Source organism: Trichechus manatus, unplaced genomic scaffold (assembly GCF_000243295.1).
Source record: "Trichechus manatus latirostris isolate Lorelei unplaced genomic scaffold, TriManLat1.0 scaffold00131, whole genome shotgun sequence".
Classification (NCBI taxonomy): domain Eukaryota; kingdom Metazoa; phylum Chordata; class Mammalia; order Sirenia; family Trichechidae; genus Trichechus; species Trichechus manatus.
Window position 1 is genome coordinate 1,033,976 of NW_004444067.1, and position 12,218 is coordinate 1,046,193.

Sequence of the window (12,218 nt, forward strand, 5' to 3'; positions counted from 1 at the left end):
GGCCCCTGCCCGCCCGAGGTGGGAACGTGGCGGGGAACACTTACCGATCGTCAGCTGGCTCTTTTCTGCAGGAGACAAGCTGAACACGGCGGGGTTTTCTCCAGCATCGGCTTTATAAAAGGTTTCGATGTCAATGGAAAATTTCTCCACAAAAGGGCACGTGAACCTGTGAAAGAAGGAAAGTATCCATAGGAGCCGCTAACAGCTGTGCTCAGAGGGGCCACGGGAGAGCCAGCCAGGGCCCGGGGGGACCTAGCGGGGGAGCAGGCCTGCCCTGGGGGCTCTGGTCCTCATGGGAAGGGAAGGAGGGGGACCTGAGACTCGTCTGTCCCATCCCACCTCCTGGGCCTTCATCTTGTCCCAGTAATAGTCAAGGCCAGGTCTGGAGAGTGGGCTAAGGGAGACGATGAAGAAAGCTGGTGTCCTGAGCTGCTTCTAGAAGGCCTGCGTGCTCACATCCCATGTGCAAGCCAGAACACAGAATATACAAGTGCCCACAAGTGACAGTGCTGAATCTGTCCCTGTCCTCAATGTGACGTGCCCCCGCTGCCAAAGCCAGATGGGAAAGTGGCCGCTGGGACAGGGAGAGCTCAGCGAATGCCCCGGCCAGCTGCAGGCCCTCAACCAGTGTGGGGCAGGCATGCGGGGAGCAGACCCCCACCCATTCCCATGCAGCAGTGCTCTGTAATGCCTGGGAGGCAGAGTGAAGACTCCCCTTCTGGGGAGAACCCAAAGGGCACCCTGCTCGACTGGGAGTGGAAGGAAACATTCTGTAAAGCCAACAGTCTCAGGGTTCGAGGGGACCTAATCCTGTCTGGCCTCTCGGGACTCTCACTTGGTCTGCTTCTTCCCAGCAGGCTGCCTGTCCCAGCCTTTTCTTGGGGAACGGTAAAGTGATGTGGATCCCGAGCCTTCCCCGGATGGCAAAGGCGCCTTGCAGTCAGCCCCCTTGACCCATGGCTTGGTGGCCTCCTCCCCTGCATGGGCTGGAAGGCATTGAGGGCTGTACCCTTTACTCTCCTGCCTGTGCCTCGAGGGGGACACTGGGGACCTTCAGGGTACCACCCAGAATAGAGGCTCAGCTCCCCTGGGCCTGCCTACTGGTTCCAGCCCCAGGATTCATGCAGTTCCCCTGGTCTGGGTGTAGCAGTGTGTCTGGGGGTCCAAGCTCAGGATCCAGGGGGCTCACCTGGTTCAGGTCTAGGGGTGTACCTAGGGGGTCTCAGCCTAGGATCACCTGGTTTAGGTTTAGGGGGTATCTGGGGACTCTACACCGGGGCCAGGGCGGCTCACCTGGACCAGGAATAGGGGTACGCCCAGGACCGGGGGAGCTCACCTGGTCCGGGTGTAGGGGTGTGCCCGGGACTGGGGCGGCTCACCTGGTCCGGGTGTATGGGTAGGCATTCCAGGACTCTTCCACCACCCGCAGGGCCGCCTTGGGCAGGATGGAGCGGAACCAGCCAGGGATGTGCATGCCCACGTGGTACACCTTGTGTGTGTACTGCCCGGAGCCGCCAGGGCCGTCTGAGTACGGCCGGTTCTCCAGGATCTCCACGCCGCTGCCTTCGCCATACGTCTCGTTGCGGCTCTTCTTCTGCGGAGACAAAAGCCCAGGCGTCTCCAGAGGGCGCTAGGCACAGAGCTCTCTGCAGAGGGGAAGGGGCTCACAGAAGGGGGCTGGGGGAGGGGAAGGGCTTTGGCCCATGTGGCCGCTTCTCCAAGTCCTTCTTGGGACCCTGTTCAGGCCCAGGCTCCGCGGGCCCCCCAGGCCTTGTATGGGAGCCTGAAAGGGCCATAGATCTCTGGCTCCAGCATCACAAGCTTCCCCCCGATGCCTCAAGCCACGACTCCTGTCCGAACAGACTTCTTTGCAGGGTGATGAAGATGTTCTAAAATGACTGCAGTGATGGCTGCACAGCTCTGATCTTCCAAGACTGAGGTGGCTGAGCCGTGCACTCTAAATGGGTGAATTCACGGTATGTGACTTGTATCTCAAGAAAGCTGCTATCTAACAAAACAAACAAAACCACGTCCTGCCTCTCGTGCTAAGATTTAAGAGAGACCAAGTGCGGGAAGTGGGAGGGGGCCTGGGTGGCAGCATCTGAGATATGACACCTAGGTCATCTCTCAGTGGTTCTGCCACAACCTGCCTTTGCAGTCGCCAAAAGCTCAGGTTTCTGCTCATGTGGAAAACTACGCGTCTGAGGTGCTGGTGACTTTATGCTCAGCATCTGTTCCCATGGTGACATGACATCATCGCCAAGGCCATCTTCGGTCAGCTTCCTGAACAGCAGGTGAACGCAGACTCATTCACACATGTGCACACCCACACGCACACACCCCCACATTAAACACATCCCCACACGATATCCCCCCACATACCCACACTCACAGGCAACACATTCATGCACACCCACCCACACAAAACACCCACCCACGTACCCACACACGACACACCCATGCATACACACCCACACACAATACACCCATGCTTACACACCCATGCACATGCCCTAAGACACACACAGGCACACACCTCCATGTGCTCACACACCCACACTCACGCACACACACCCACGCACATCCACAGATGCGTGTGCACAGAGAGGCACTCCCAATGGCACAGCCCTGCTGCCAACGTCCCCACCTCTTCCTGCTGCCTGACAGCGGGGCCGTGACCCTCTCTAGGTATGAGATGAGTCATGCCTCCCTGGCTCAGAGCGGCTGAGTCCCTTCAGAACAAAGATGAGAAGAATGTGTAGGTCTGGGGTCTCTCTGGGCTGAGGTGGGATGCCGGCCAGGACAGAGAAAGGACAGGGGATGCTAGAGGGAGTCAAGGCAGGGGTCCTTACACCCTGGCCACCCAGGCAGACCTCTACCTGAGTCCTCCATCTGTCCCAGCTGGGCGGCACCCATGACCAACTCCTGAGATTGAGCCTGCCCATCTGGCAAACGGTAGCACCGTCCTGATGTTCCACATGGGCCCAAAAGGTGAGCTCTGTGCTATCAGGAGTTCTCACCGTCTCCCACCCAGCCCCTTCCCTCCAACAGGAGCCTTCCTTAAACACCACATTCCACAGCCTGCGACTGACTCTGCCTGACTCTGCGGGTGGGCTGAGCACACCAACCCTAACTCGTCACCCACCAGGGGACTTCAGGTGCGCCTGTGGGGGGTGGGGTGGGCGGTAGAGCTGTGTAGTGGAGAAAGCTCAGGCTTTAGGGTCAGATGAGGTGAGGAGGGGGGCGTCTCTGCTCCAATAGTAACAGTTGTGACTTCACAGAAGGTAAAAGACAGGTGGACTAGGTGATCTCAAAGCCTTCCACTCCAGCTACAGAGCATGGACGAGGACAAGGCCACATGTCAGGACACAGCCTGATTCGGGGGCCCGCTGTGCGCCCGTGGGCAAGTTCCTTGGCATGTCTGAGACTCAAGTTCCCATCTGTAAGGCACGGATGAACACCCCAGGACAGCGGTCATCTAAAGGTCCCCATGAGGATGACATCAGGTGCTGTGTCTAGGGCTCCTGCACCCAGTCTCCATCATCACCAGCGGTGGTGACAGCTGTAGTTGCTCACGGGAGATGGATGCGGTGGGCTGCTTAGGGGACGCGAAGGTCATGGTCAGCATGCAACAAGCCAGTGGCACCTAGCCTGACCCCAGAGGCTCTCCACACAGAGCCTAGGTGAGCTTGGTTGAATGACTAAATGTCACCAGTCCCCTCTGATCTTGGGTGCATCCCCATACTGTAAAGCTGGCATTGCAAAAGGCAGCCAGCCGTCCCCAAACAGAAGGCACCCAAGTGGGGAGGTTCCTTGTGGTCCCGCAGCAATTCTCCGTCATATCACAGAGGAGCCAGCTCTTCCCGACATGGAGTCACCCCTCACTCCTGCTGGTGATTCCTTGGCACCTCACAGAGCCAGCGGTCCCACAGCAGACAGGCCTGGCTCCCCGGAGCATGCACACCCTGGGGCAGGCTGACCTGACCCCCTACCGCTCTGCCCGAACAGGCTGGAGGACGGCCCACTCCTTGCCCAGGACCTGGGGGCTGCCCGGAAGAGGCCGCACCACCATGGGGCTGGTGTGGAGAAAGCAAAGACCCAAGGTGGCCAGCTCTTCAAAAACAGGAGGCTCCAGGTGTGGCGGGGCAGGGCAGGGGGACTACCAGGTTGTTGGCAAGCCTGCAGCGGATGGAGCTAGAGGGCACAGTGCCCCATCCCAACCGCCTCAGAGCTGTCCAGGGTCCTGGCCATGCCGCCTGGTGAGTGGACGGCCCCTCTTGTTCCCACCTCCTGTTTGTTAACCCTTCACAGCACAGAGACTGAGCCTTGGACAGGCACCGGGCTGGGCACTTCCACTCGGGCTCACTCAGTGCTTAGAGCAACCTCACAGAGTGGGCGGCTGGTTCGCAGAGGAGGCCTGTGCCCGCTCAAAGCACAGCCGGTCAGTGGCAGAGATGGGACATGTCCTCCCCACTGAAGGCCTGGCCACCTAAAGCCCAGGGTAGAACGCAGGCTGGAGCGCGTCCGACTCTGTGGGAAGCCCATCCCCCACTCCGTGCTTGCTGTAAGGTGGCTGCAGACCCTGTGTGTCCCCAGGAGTGCTCCTGGAGAATATCAGGTGTTTGTCGATCAACTCCATCCCCAGCCCTCAGCACAAAGGAGGGCACAGAGGGATTGGTGAATTTAACTTTTTGTTATGGATTAAATTGTGTTCACCCAAAATATGTGTTGAAGTCCTAATCCCTGTACCTGTAAATACGACCCTGTTTGGAAATAGGGGGCTTCTTTTGTTATGTTAATGAGGTCATACCAGAGGACAGTGAGTCCTAAACCTAATCACTTCTGAATTATAAAAAACAGCGGAATAGACACAGAGACACACGTGGGGGAGGCAGATGCCAAGAACTCCCAAGAATGCCTGGGGCCGCCGACAAAAAGGACCTCCCCCTGAAGCCACACCCTGAATCTGGACTTCTCACCTCCTGAACTGTGAGCAAACAGATTTCTGTTCTGTAAAGCCACCACTTGTGGTATGTTTGTTACAGCAGCACACGGTAACAAAGACAGTGTTATTCAGGTATAACTGACACACGACACACTGCACACATTGAATGTGACGAGCTCTGACACGTGTGCCCTGTGTGACCACGGCCATGACAGAGATTGGTCCCTGCAGAAGCCAGTAGGTCCCGCCTGCGGGCAGACAGAGGTGCGGCAGGCGAGCGCTGGAGGCTGGAGGCATGGGGACAGAGAGGGGCACTCCCGGAGCGGCAACATCTCAGTATAGGCTGACGCTCAGTGGGTGTCTCGGGGACAGGAAGGGCCAGGTGATGGCTTGAGCTTAGGGCCCCTCCCCACGCCCCCTGCTGCTCTGCCCTCAGCCCTACTCAGGCGGCTTCTCAGGCACTTCCCTGCAGGGGGAGCAAGGCTGCTGGGAGGAGGCTCAGGGGGTGGACAAGGGGAAAACACTCAGCAGTCCCCCCCTCTGCACCTCCACCAAGGTGGCGATTTCCTCGAAACACTGCCTCCTCACCGTCTAGCAGCTCCTTGGGCTCACACACAAGGTGCCCCCCCAAGTTATCACCTCCACCCCTGCAATTCCCACCTCTGAGGCTGGGCAGCACCTTTCCCCAAGCACCCTCAGGAGCCCCAGCACTCTCCAGGGCCTTTGAGGCTGCCTGGGTACTGGCTGGGAGCCACGGAGTCTGAGTTCTGACCCCGGCTCTGCCGGCCTCAGTTTCCCCATCTGTAAAACGGGAAACTGGCCTATAAGAGCCCTTCTGGGCAGATGCTCTATGAGGGCTTGCTTATGTGACAGACAAAGAAACGGAGGCTCAGAGAGGCTCAGTCACTTGTTCACCATCCCTTCACTAGCAAAAGGCACAGCTAGACCTCTTAAGCCAGGGTCACTCTGACCCCAAAGCCTACTCTCAACAACACACTACAGGGGACCTGGTCTTAGAGGAAGGTGCTGCCCTGTCATCAAGAGCAGTGGAGAGATGCATCACGCCCCTCAGGGCCATGAGTGCATGGGGGGCAGGAGGTGGGGAGGACAACAGTAGCCGGGGCCTGGGATGAACACACACACACACACACACACACACACACACACACACACAGACACACACACAGACACACACACACACACAGACACAGACACACACACAGCCACAGCCCTGTAGGGGCAGACACACAGACCATCACTCAGCAGAGCGCCGAGTGACTCGGGTTCAGTGGGGGAGCCCCACTTGCTACAGGGGAGTCAGCAAAAGCCCAGGGTTTGTGAGGTGGGGAGATGGACGGGAGGCCATGCTGTGATCACCTAGATTCTCTGTCAGAAACCCCCAACCACAGAGGCCTAAGGCCCCAGTGCAGAGAGCACTGCTTCCAGATTGGAGGAAGTCCCATCTGTCTGCCTTGCCTCCACAGGGGCCTCACCAAGGGGGCAGCAAAGCCAGGGTGCTCACACTGTGAGAGCAGGGTAGGGTGCTGTCCCCTGACCTCAGCAGGGCTGGAAGGTGGGCGGGGGCCCTAAGGACTCAGGGAGATGTGACTGCCTGGGCCCAGACTGTGCTGAGGGGTGGCCCAAGGGTCTCCCAGAAGGCTGTGGATTCTTAAAAATCTACATTCACTGGTGGTACAGAGGTGAGTTTTAAAAACACTCAAAAGAGGACGTGGAAATGGCTGGATTTTTCTGGAGCCCAGCATCAGAGGGGAGGAAATGGTCTAGTGAAGCTTGCAGCCGCCCCAGGAGAGAAAGGACCATTGTTGGAGCCCTGCTGCCTCTCGCCCTGGGAGCCCAGTGGAGCTGGGGTGCCTTGGCTGGGCAGGGCCAACCAGTGCAGGACACACAGCTGTACCACAGAACAGCCTGCTCCTGGAAGTGGCTGTATGATTTCCTGAGTGCTCAGGGCCAGGCACTTCCAGTCTGCCTCCCTCTCGCTCTCTAGGAATAATTCAGGGGTAAGTGGTTCAAGAGGGAACTGAGTGGCGCTTCTGAAGCTGCTCAGAGCAAACAGCCCTTGGAGAGGCCAAGCCCCCTCCTGCTTGCTTCCCAGCCAGGCCTCCCAGGTGGGGGAGCCTGGTGGAACCCCCGGCAGCTTCTTCGAGGGCTGCCCAGACAGGACCAGGCGGCCAGGGCTCTGCAGGAGGTTGTCACTAAGTCCCCTAACTGGGTTGAAGGGATGGAAGCCATCAGGCAAATGTGGTGATGGGAGGTGGGGGCCTGCTGGCCAGGGTCCTCCCCTGCACTGACAACTGATAGGATGTCTGATGTGGGGGGCGCAGAGAGAGGCCACACCAGGGCAGCCCACCAGGGAGCAGGCCTAGAGGCAATGAAGGGCTCCGGAGGGCCAGAGCCAGGCCAGGGCCAGGCTACAGCCAGGATGTAATCAGTGTGGAGGCCTGAGCCCCTCATCTTGGAAGAGAGCTGTCGGGCTGGGCACAGGGCTGGGCATGAGGCTCGGCACGGGGCTGGGCCAGGACCCTCGAGAGGGAGTGTGGTCACGTCTGGGCCACTAACAACCGCATCCCGTGCCCTCGGCTCGTCAGGCCCGAGTGGGGGGCCAGCATCATCTCAGGACTGGGGATGTTCTTATCCTGTCATCAAGTGAACCTGTGACTCTGACAACTAGCATGAGTCTGACAGTGCCGTCTGCTGGCAGGGCAGGGTACTGAGGAAGGCAGGACCTGAGACCTGGGAGATAGGCCGTGCGACCTTGGACATGACCTTCACCTTCTCAGGCCTCACACCTGCCCGTCCGTCACATGCGATAACATCGGGATCACCACTGCGGGTGTGTTAAATGTAAGGAAGTGTTAGTATTGGGTGTGCTGGGAGCACAGTTAGTGCTGGTAGAAACCTCGGATGCCGTGAATAGCCACAGGGCTGGCTAGCTCTGTGCCTGCACCGGGCTTGGAAGCCAGACCCCCAGTGCCACTGAGACATTTGTCAGGAGGCCTGGGCTGGCCCCGTGCAGGTGGGAACCCACCTGGATCATGTACAGCTGGGCGATGCGGTACTCTTCCACGGTCATTGGCAGAGGGATCCGGTATTCCTTTATGATCATCTTGGAGACCACGCCTTCCCGTTGATGGGAACTGCAAGCTGGGGACTTCTAGGTGAGGTTCCTTAAATCACCATGACAACACTCACCGAGGACCCCTGGGGAGAGAGGAGGACAGGATGGTCACCACCTATGAAGGCCGTTGGAGACAGTGGCACAGACCTGAGGCGAGAATCCTGGTCTTGGCTGCACAAGGAGCCAAGGGTATGGCCTTGAGCAAGTTCCTTCATCTTCCGGCCTCCCCTGTCCTTGTTTGCTAAGCAATCTTACAGAGCAGCCAGAAGGGCCAGGTAAAGGGCGTGGGTAAACCTCTGACCAGCTGGTGAGGTGTGGAACTCTTAGCCTACCAGCACGGCTGGGCTGTGTGAGGGCAACCTTCTCCTAAGCGGAAGAGCTCCATGCTCTTGTTTTACTCACAGTGCTAAGGCGCTTGGCCTCAGTTTCCACCCCCACAGCACGCTGCAGGACAGTGGCTAGAGGCAGGCACTCAGCTGATGCAAGTACCGATGGCAGGTCACGGGCAAGAGGCAGACAAAGAAAACTATGAAAAACAGACACAAGAAGTCTACAGACCCGCAGCCAGGGACCCTTCAGCACAGGGACGAGAAGTTCTGCCCTGGTCACTCTGTACAGATGGCATGTCTGCTGCATGATCCACAAGGGGGGGTCTTAGGGGTGAGCTCTGTCTCTGGGTGGCACAAACAGTTAAACATTCATTCAACGAGTAATATAAAAGTTGTACATTTGAACCCACCCAGAGGTGCCCCGGAAGAACCTGGCCGATCTGTTTCCAAAACATTGCAGCCATTGAAAATCCTATAGAGTAGTTCTACTCTGCACACACGGGGTCGCCATGAGTTGAAATCGACTTGACAGCAACTGGTGTGGTTTTGGTTTTTTTGATCTGTTGCTGACATTCAAACCCACCAACCACTCCACAGGTGAAAGATGTGGCGGTCTGCTTCCATAAAGATTACAGCCTTGGAAACTCTATGGGGCAGTTCTACTCTGTCCTATAGGATCGCTATGGGTTGGAATCAACTTGACGGCAGTGGGTAATGGGTATTGCTGACACTGGGCCAGATCTTGGAGACAGAAGGGATACAGACTATAACCAATGCACTCACAGTATATCGCTTAAGAGGGCAAACTATAGAACACATCCGATGAAGACTTGCACCTAAACCAATCAAAATCAACAGTCAAGCAGACTTGGTGCTCAAAGGGGGCACCCTCTCCATGTGAAATAACCTGGAATCATCCGTGTCCTAGAGAAAGGAGGCTCTGCTGCAAATACCATTTGGTAACCTCCAGAGACCTATCCCCTGGAAGCTGAGTGTAAGTTTCCAACATGGGTAGGGGCAGAATTGGGATAGTAGTTTAGAAAGATCACTCTGGGGACTGCAGGAGGAACCTGTGAGGACTCACGGTGACCAGAGGCTGGGACATATGCTCAGGGGTGGAAGACCGAGGGCTGGGCCATCAGGCAGCTTCCCCAAGGCAGCACAGAAGCATCACCTGCTCTGAAACATTACTGGATGCCTAACAAGACCACCACCACTCTCAGTCTGTCACACTGTGGTGGCTTTGCATGTCGCTGTGATGCTGGAAGCTATGCCGCTGGTATTTCAAATACCAGGAGGGATACCAATTGTGGACAGCTTTCAGCAAAGTTTCAGACTAAGACAGACTAGGAAGAAGGAGCTGGGGATCTAATTCTGAAAAAATTGGCCAGTGAAAATCTTATGAATAGCAGCAGCACATTGTCTGGTATGGTGTCGGAAGATGAGACCCTCAGGTTGGAAGGCACTCAAAATACTGGGGAAGAGCTGCCTCCTCAAAGCAGAGTCCACCTTAATGACATGGATGGAGTCAAGCTTTCCGGAACTTCATCTGCTGATGTGGCACAACTCAAGATGAGAAGAAACAGCTGCAAACATCCATTAATATTTGGAACGTGGAATGTACAAAGTATGAATCTAGGAAAACTGGAAGTCGAAAATGAAATGGAACACATAAAGATAACTCTCCTAGGCATTAGTGAGCTGAAATGGACTGGTACTGGCCATTTTGAATCAGACCATCGTATGGTCTACTATGTGTGGAACAACAAATTGAGGAGGAAGGATGTTGCGTTCATGGTCAAAAAGAACATTTCCAGATCTATCCTGAAGTACAATGCTGTCAGTGATAGGATCATATCCATACGCCTACAAGGAAGACCAGTTAATACGACTATTATTCAAATTTACACACCAACCACTAAGGACAAAGATGAGGAAATTGAAGATTTTTACCAACTTCTGCACTCTGAAATTGATCAAACATGTGATCAAGATGCACTGATAATTACTGGTGATTGGAATGTGAAAGTTGGAAACAAAGAAGAAGGATCGGTAGTTTGAAAATAGAGCTTTGGTGATGGGAAGCATGCCAGAGATTGCATGATAAAATTTTGCAAGACCAAAGACTTATTCATTGCAAATACCTTTTCTCAACAACATAAATGGAGACTATACACATAGACCTCACCAGATGGAATGCACAGGAATCAAATCGACTACATCTGTGGAAAGAGACAATGGAGAAGCTGAATATTATCAGTCAGAACAAGGCCAGGGGCCGACTGCAGAACAGGGCATCAATTGCTCATATGCAAGTTCAAGCTGAAGCTGAAGAAAATTAAAACAAGTTCACAAGAGCCAGAATATGATCTTGAGTATATACCACCTGAATTTAGAGACCATCTCAAGAAAAGATTTGACACATTGAACACAAATGACCAAAGACCAGACAAGTTGTGAGATAACACCAAGGACGTAATACATGAAGAAAGCAAAAGGTCATTAAAAAGACAGGAAAGAAAGAAAAGACCAAAACGGATGTCAGAAGAGACTCTGAAACTTGCTTTTGAATGTAGAGCAGCTAAAGCGAATGGAAGAAATGAAACTTGCTTTTGAATGTAGAGCAGCTAAAGCGAATGGAAGAAATGATGAAGTAAAAGAACTGAACAGAAGATTTCAAAGGGCAGCTCTAGAAGACAAAGTAAAGTATTATAATGAAATGTGCAAAAACCTGGAGTTAGAAAACCAAAAGAGAAGACCACTTGGCATTTCTCAAGCTAAAAGAACTGAAGAAAAAAATTCAAGCCTGGAATTGCAATTTTTAAGGATTCTATGGGCAAAATACTGAATGATGCAGGAAGCATCAAAAGAAAATGGAAGGAATGTACACAGTCACTGTACCAGAAAGAATTGGTCAATGTTCGTCTATTTCAGGAGGTAGCATATAATCAAGAACCGATGGTACTGAAGGAAGAAGTCCAAGTTGCACTGAAGGCATTGTCAAAAAACAAGGCTTCAGGAATTGACGGGAATACCAACTGAGATGTGTCAACAAACTAATGCAGCGCTGGAGGTGCTCACTTATTTTTGCCAAGAAATTTGGAAGACAGCTTCCTGGCCAACTGACTGGAAGAGATCCATATTTATGCCCATTTCAAAGTAAGGGGATTCAATAGAATGTGGAAGTTATCGAACAATGTCATTAGTATCATACGCAAGTAAAATTTTGCTGAAGATAATTCAAAAGTGGTTGCAGCAGTACATAGACAGGGAACTGCCAGAAATTCAAGCTGGATTCAGAAGAGGATGTGGAAGGAGTGATATCATTGCTGGTATCAGCTGGATCTTGGCTGAAAGCAGAGAATACCAGAAAGATGTTTACCTGTGTTTTATTGACTATGCAAAGGCATTCAACTATGTGGATCATAACAAATTATGGACAAGACTGGGAACAGTAGAAATTCCAAAACACTTAATTGTGCTCATGAGGAACCTGTACATAGACCAAGAGGCAGTTGTTCAAACAGAAAAAGGGGATACTGGGTGGTTTACAATCAGGAAAGATGTGTGTCAGGGTTGTATGCTTTCACCATACTTATTCAATCTGTATGCTGAACAAATAATCCAAGAAGCTGGACTACATGAAGAAGAACGCAGTGTCAGGATTTGAGGAAGACTCATTAACAACCTGCGTTATACAGATGACACAACCTTGCTTGCTGGAAGTGAAGAGGACTTGAAGCACTTACTGATGAAGATCAAAGACTACAGCCTTCAGTATGGATTACACTTCAACATAAAGAAAACA

General features: G+C 53.8%; 1 protein-coding gene across 1 annotated transcript in view; it reads right to left on the reverse strand.

The window, feature by feature from the left end:
• PITPNM2 (phosphatidylinositol transfer protein membrane associated 2) overlaps positions 1-12,218 on the reverse strand; it is a 100,519-nt gene that overhangs the window by 21,967 nt on the left and 66,334 nt on the right. The window contains exons 3-5 of the mRNA XM_023739300.1: positions 7,992-8,164; positions 1,380-1,594; positions 45-166 (exon numbers count right to left, since the gene is read on the reverse strand). Of these exons, the coding sequence (XP_023595068.1) occupies positions 45-166; positions 1,380-1,594; positions 7,992-8,069 (415 nt within the window). The 5' untranslated portion in view covers positions 8,070-8,164. The remainder of the gene's footprint in view (positions 1-44; positions 167-1,379; positions 1,595-7,991; positions 8,165-12,218) is intronic.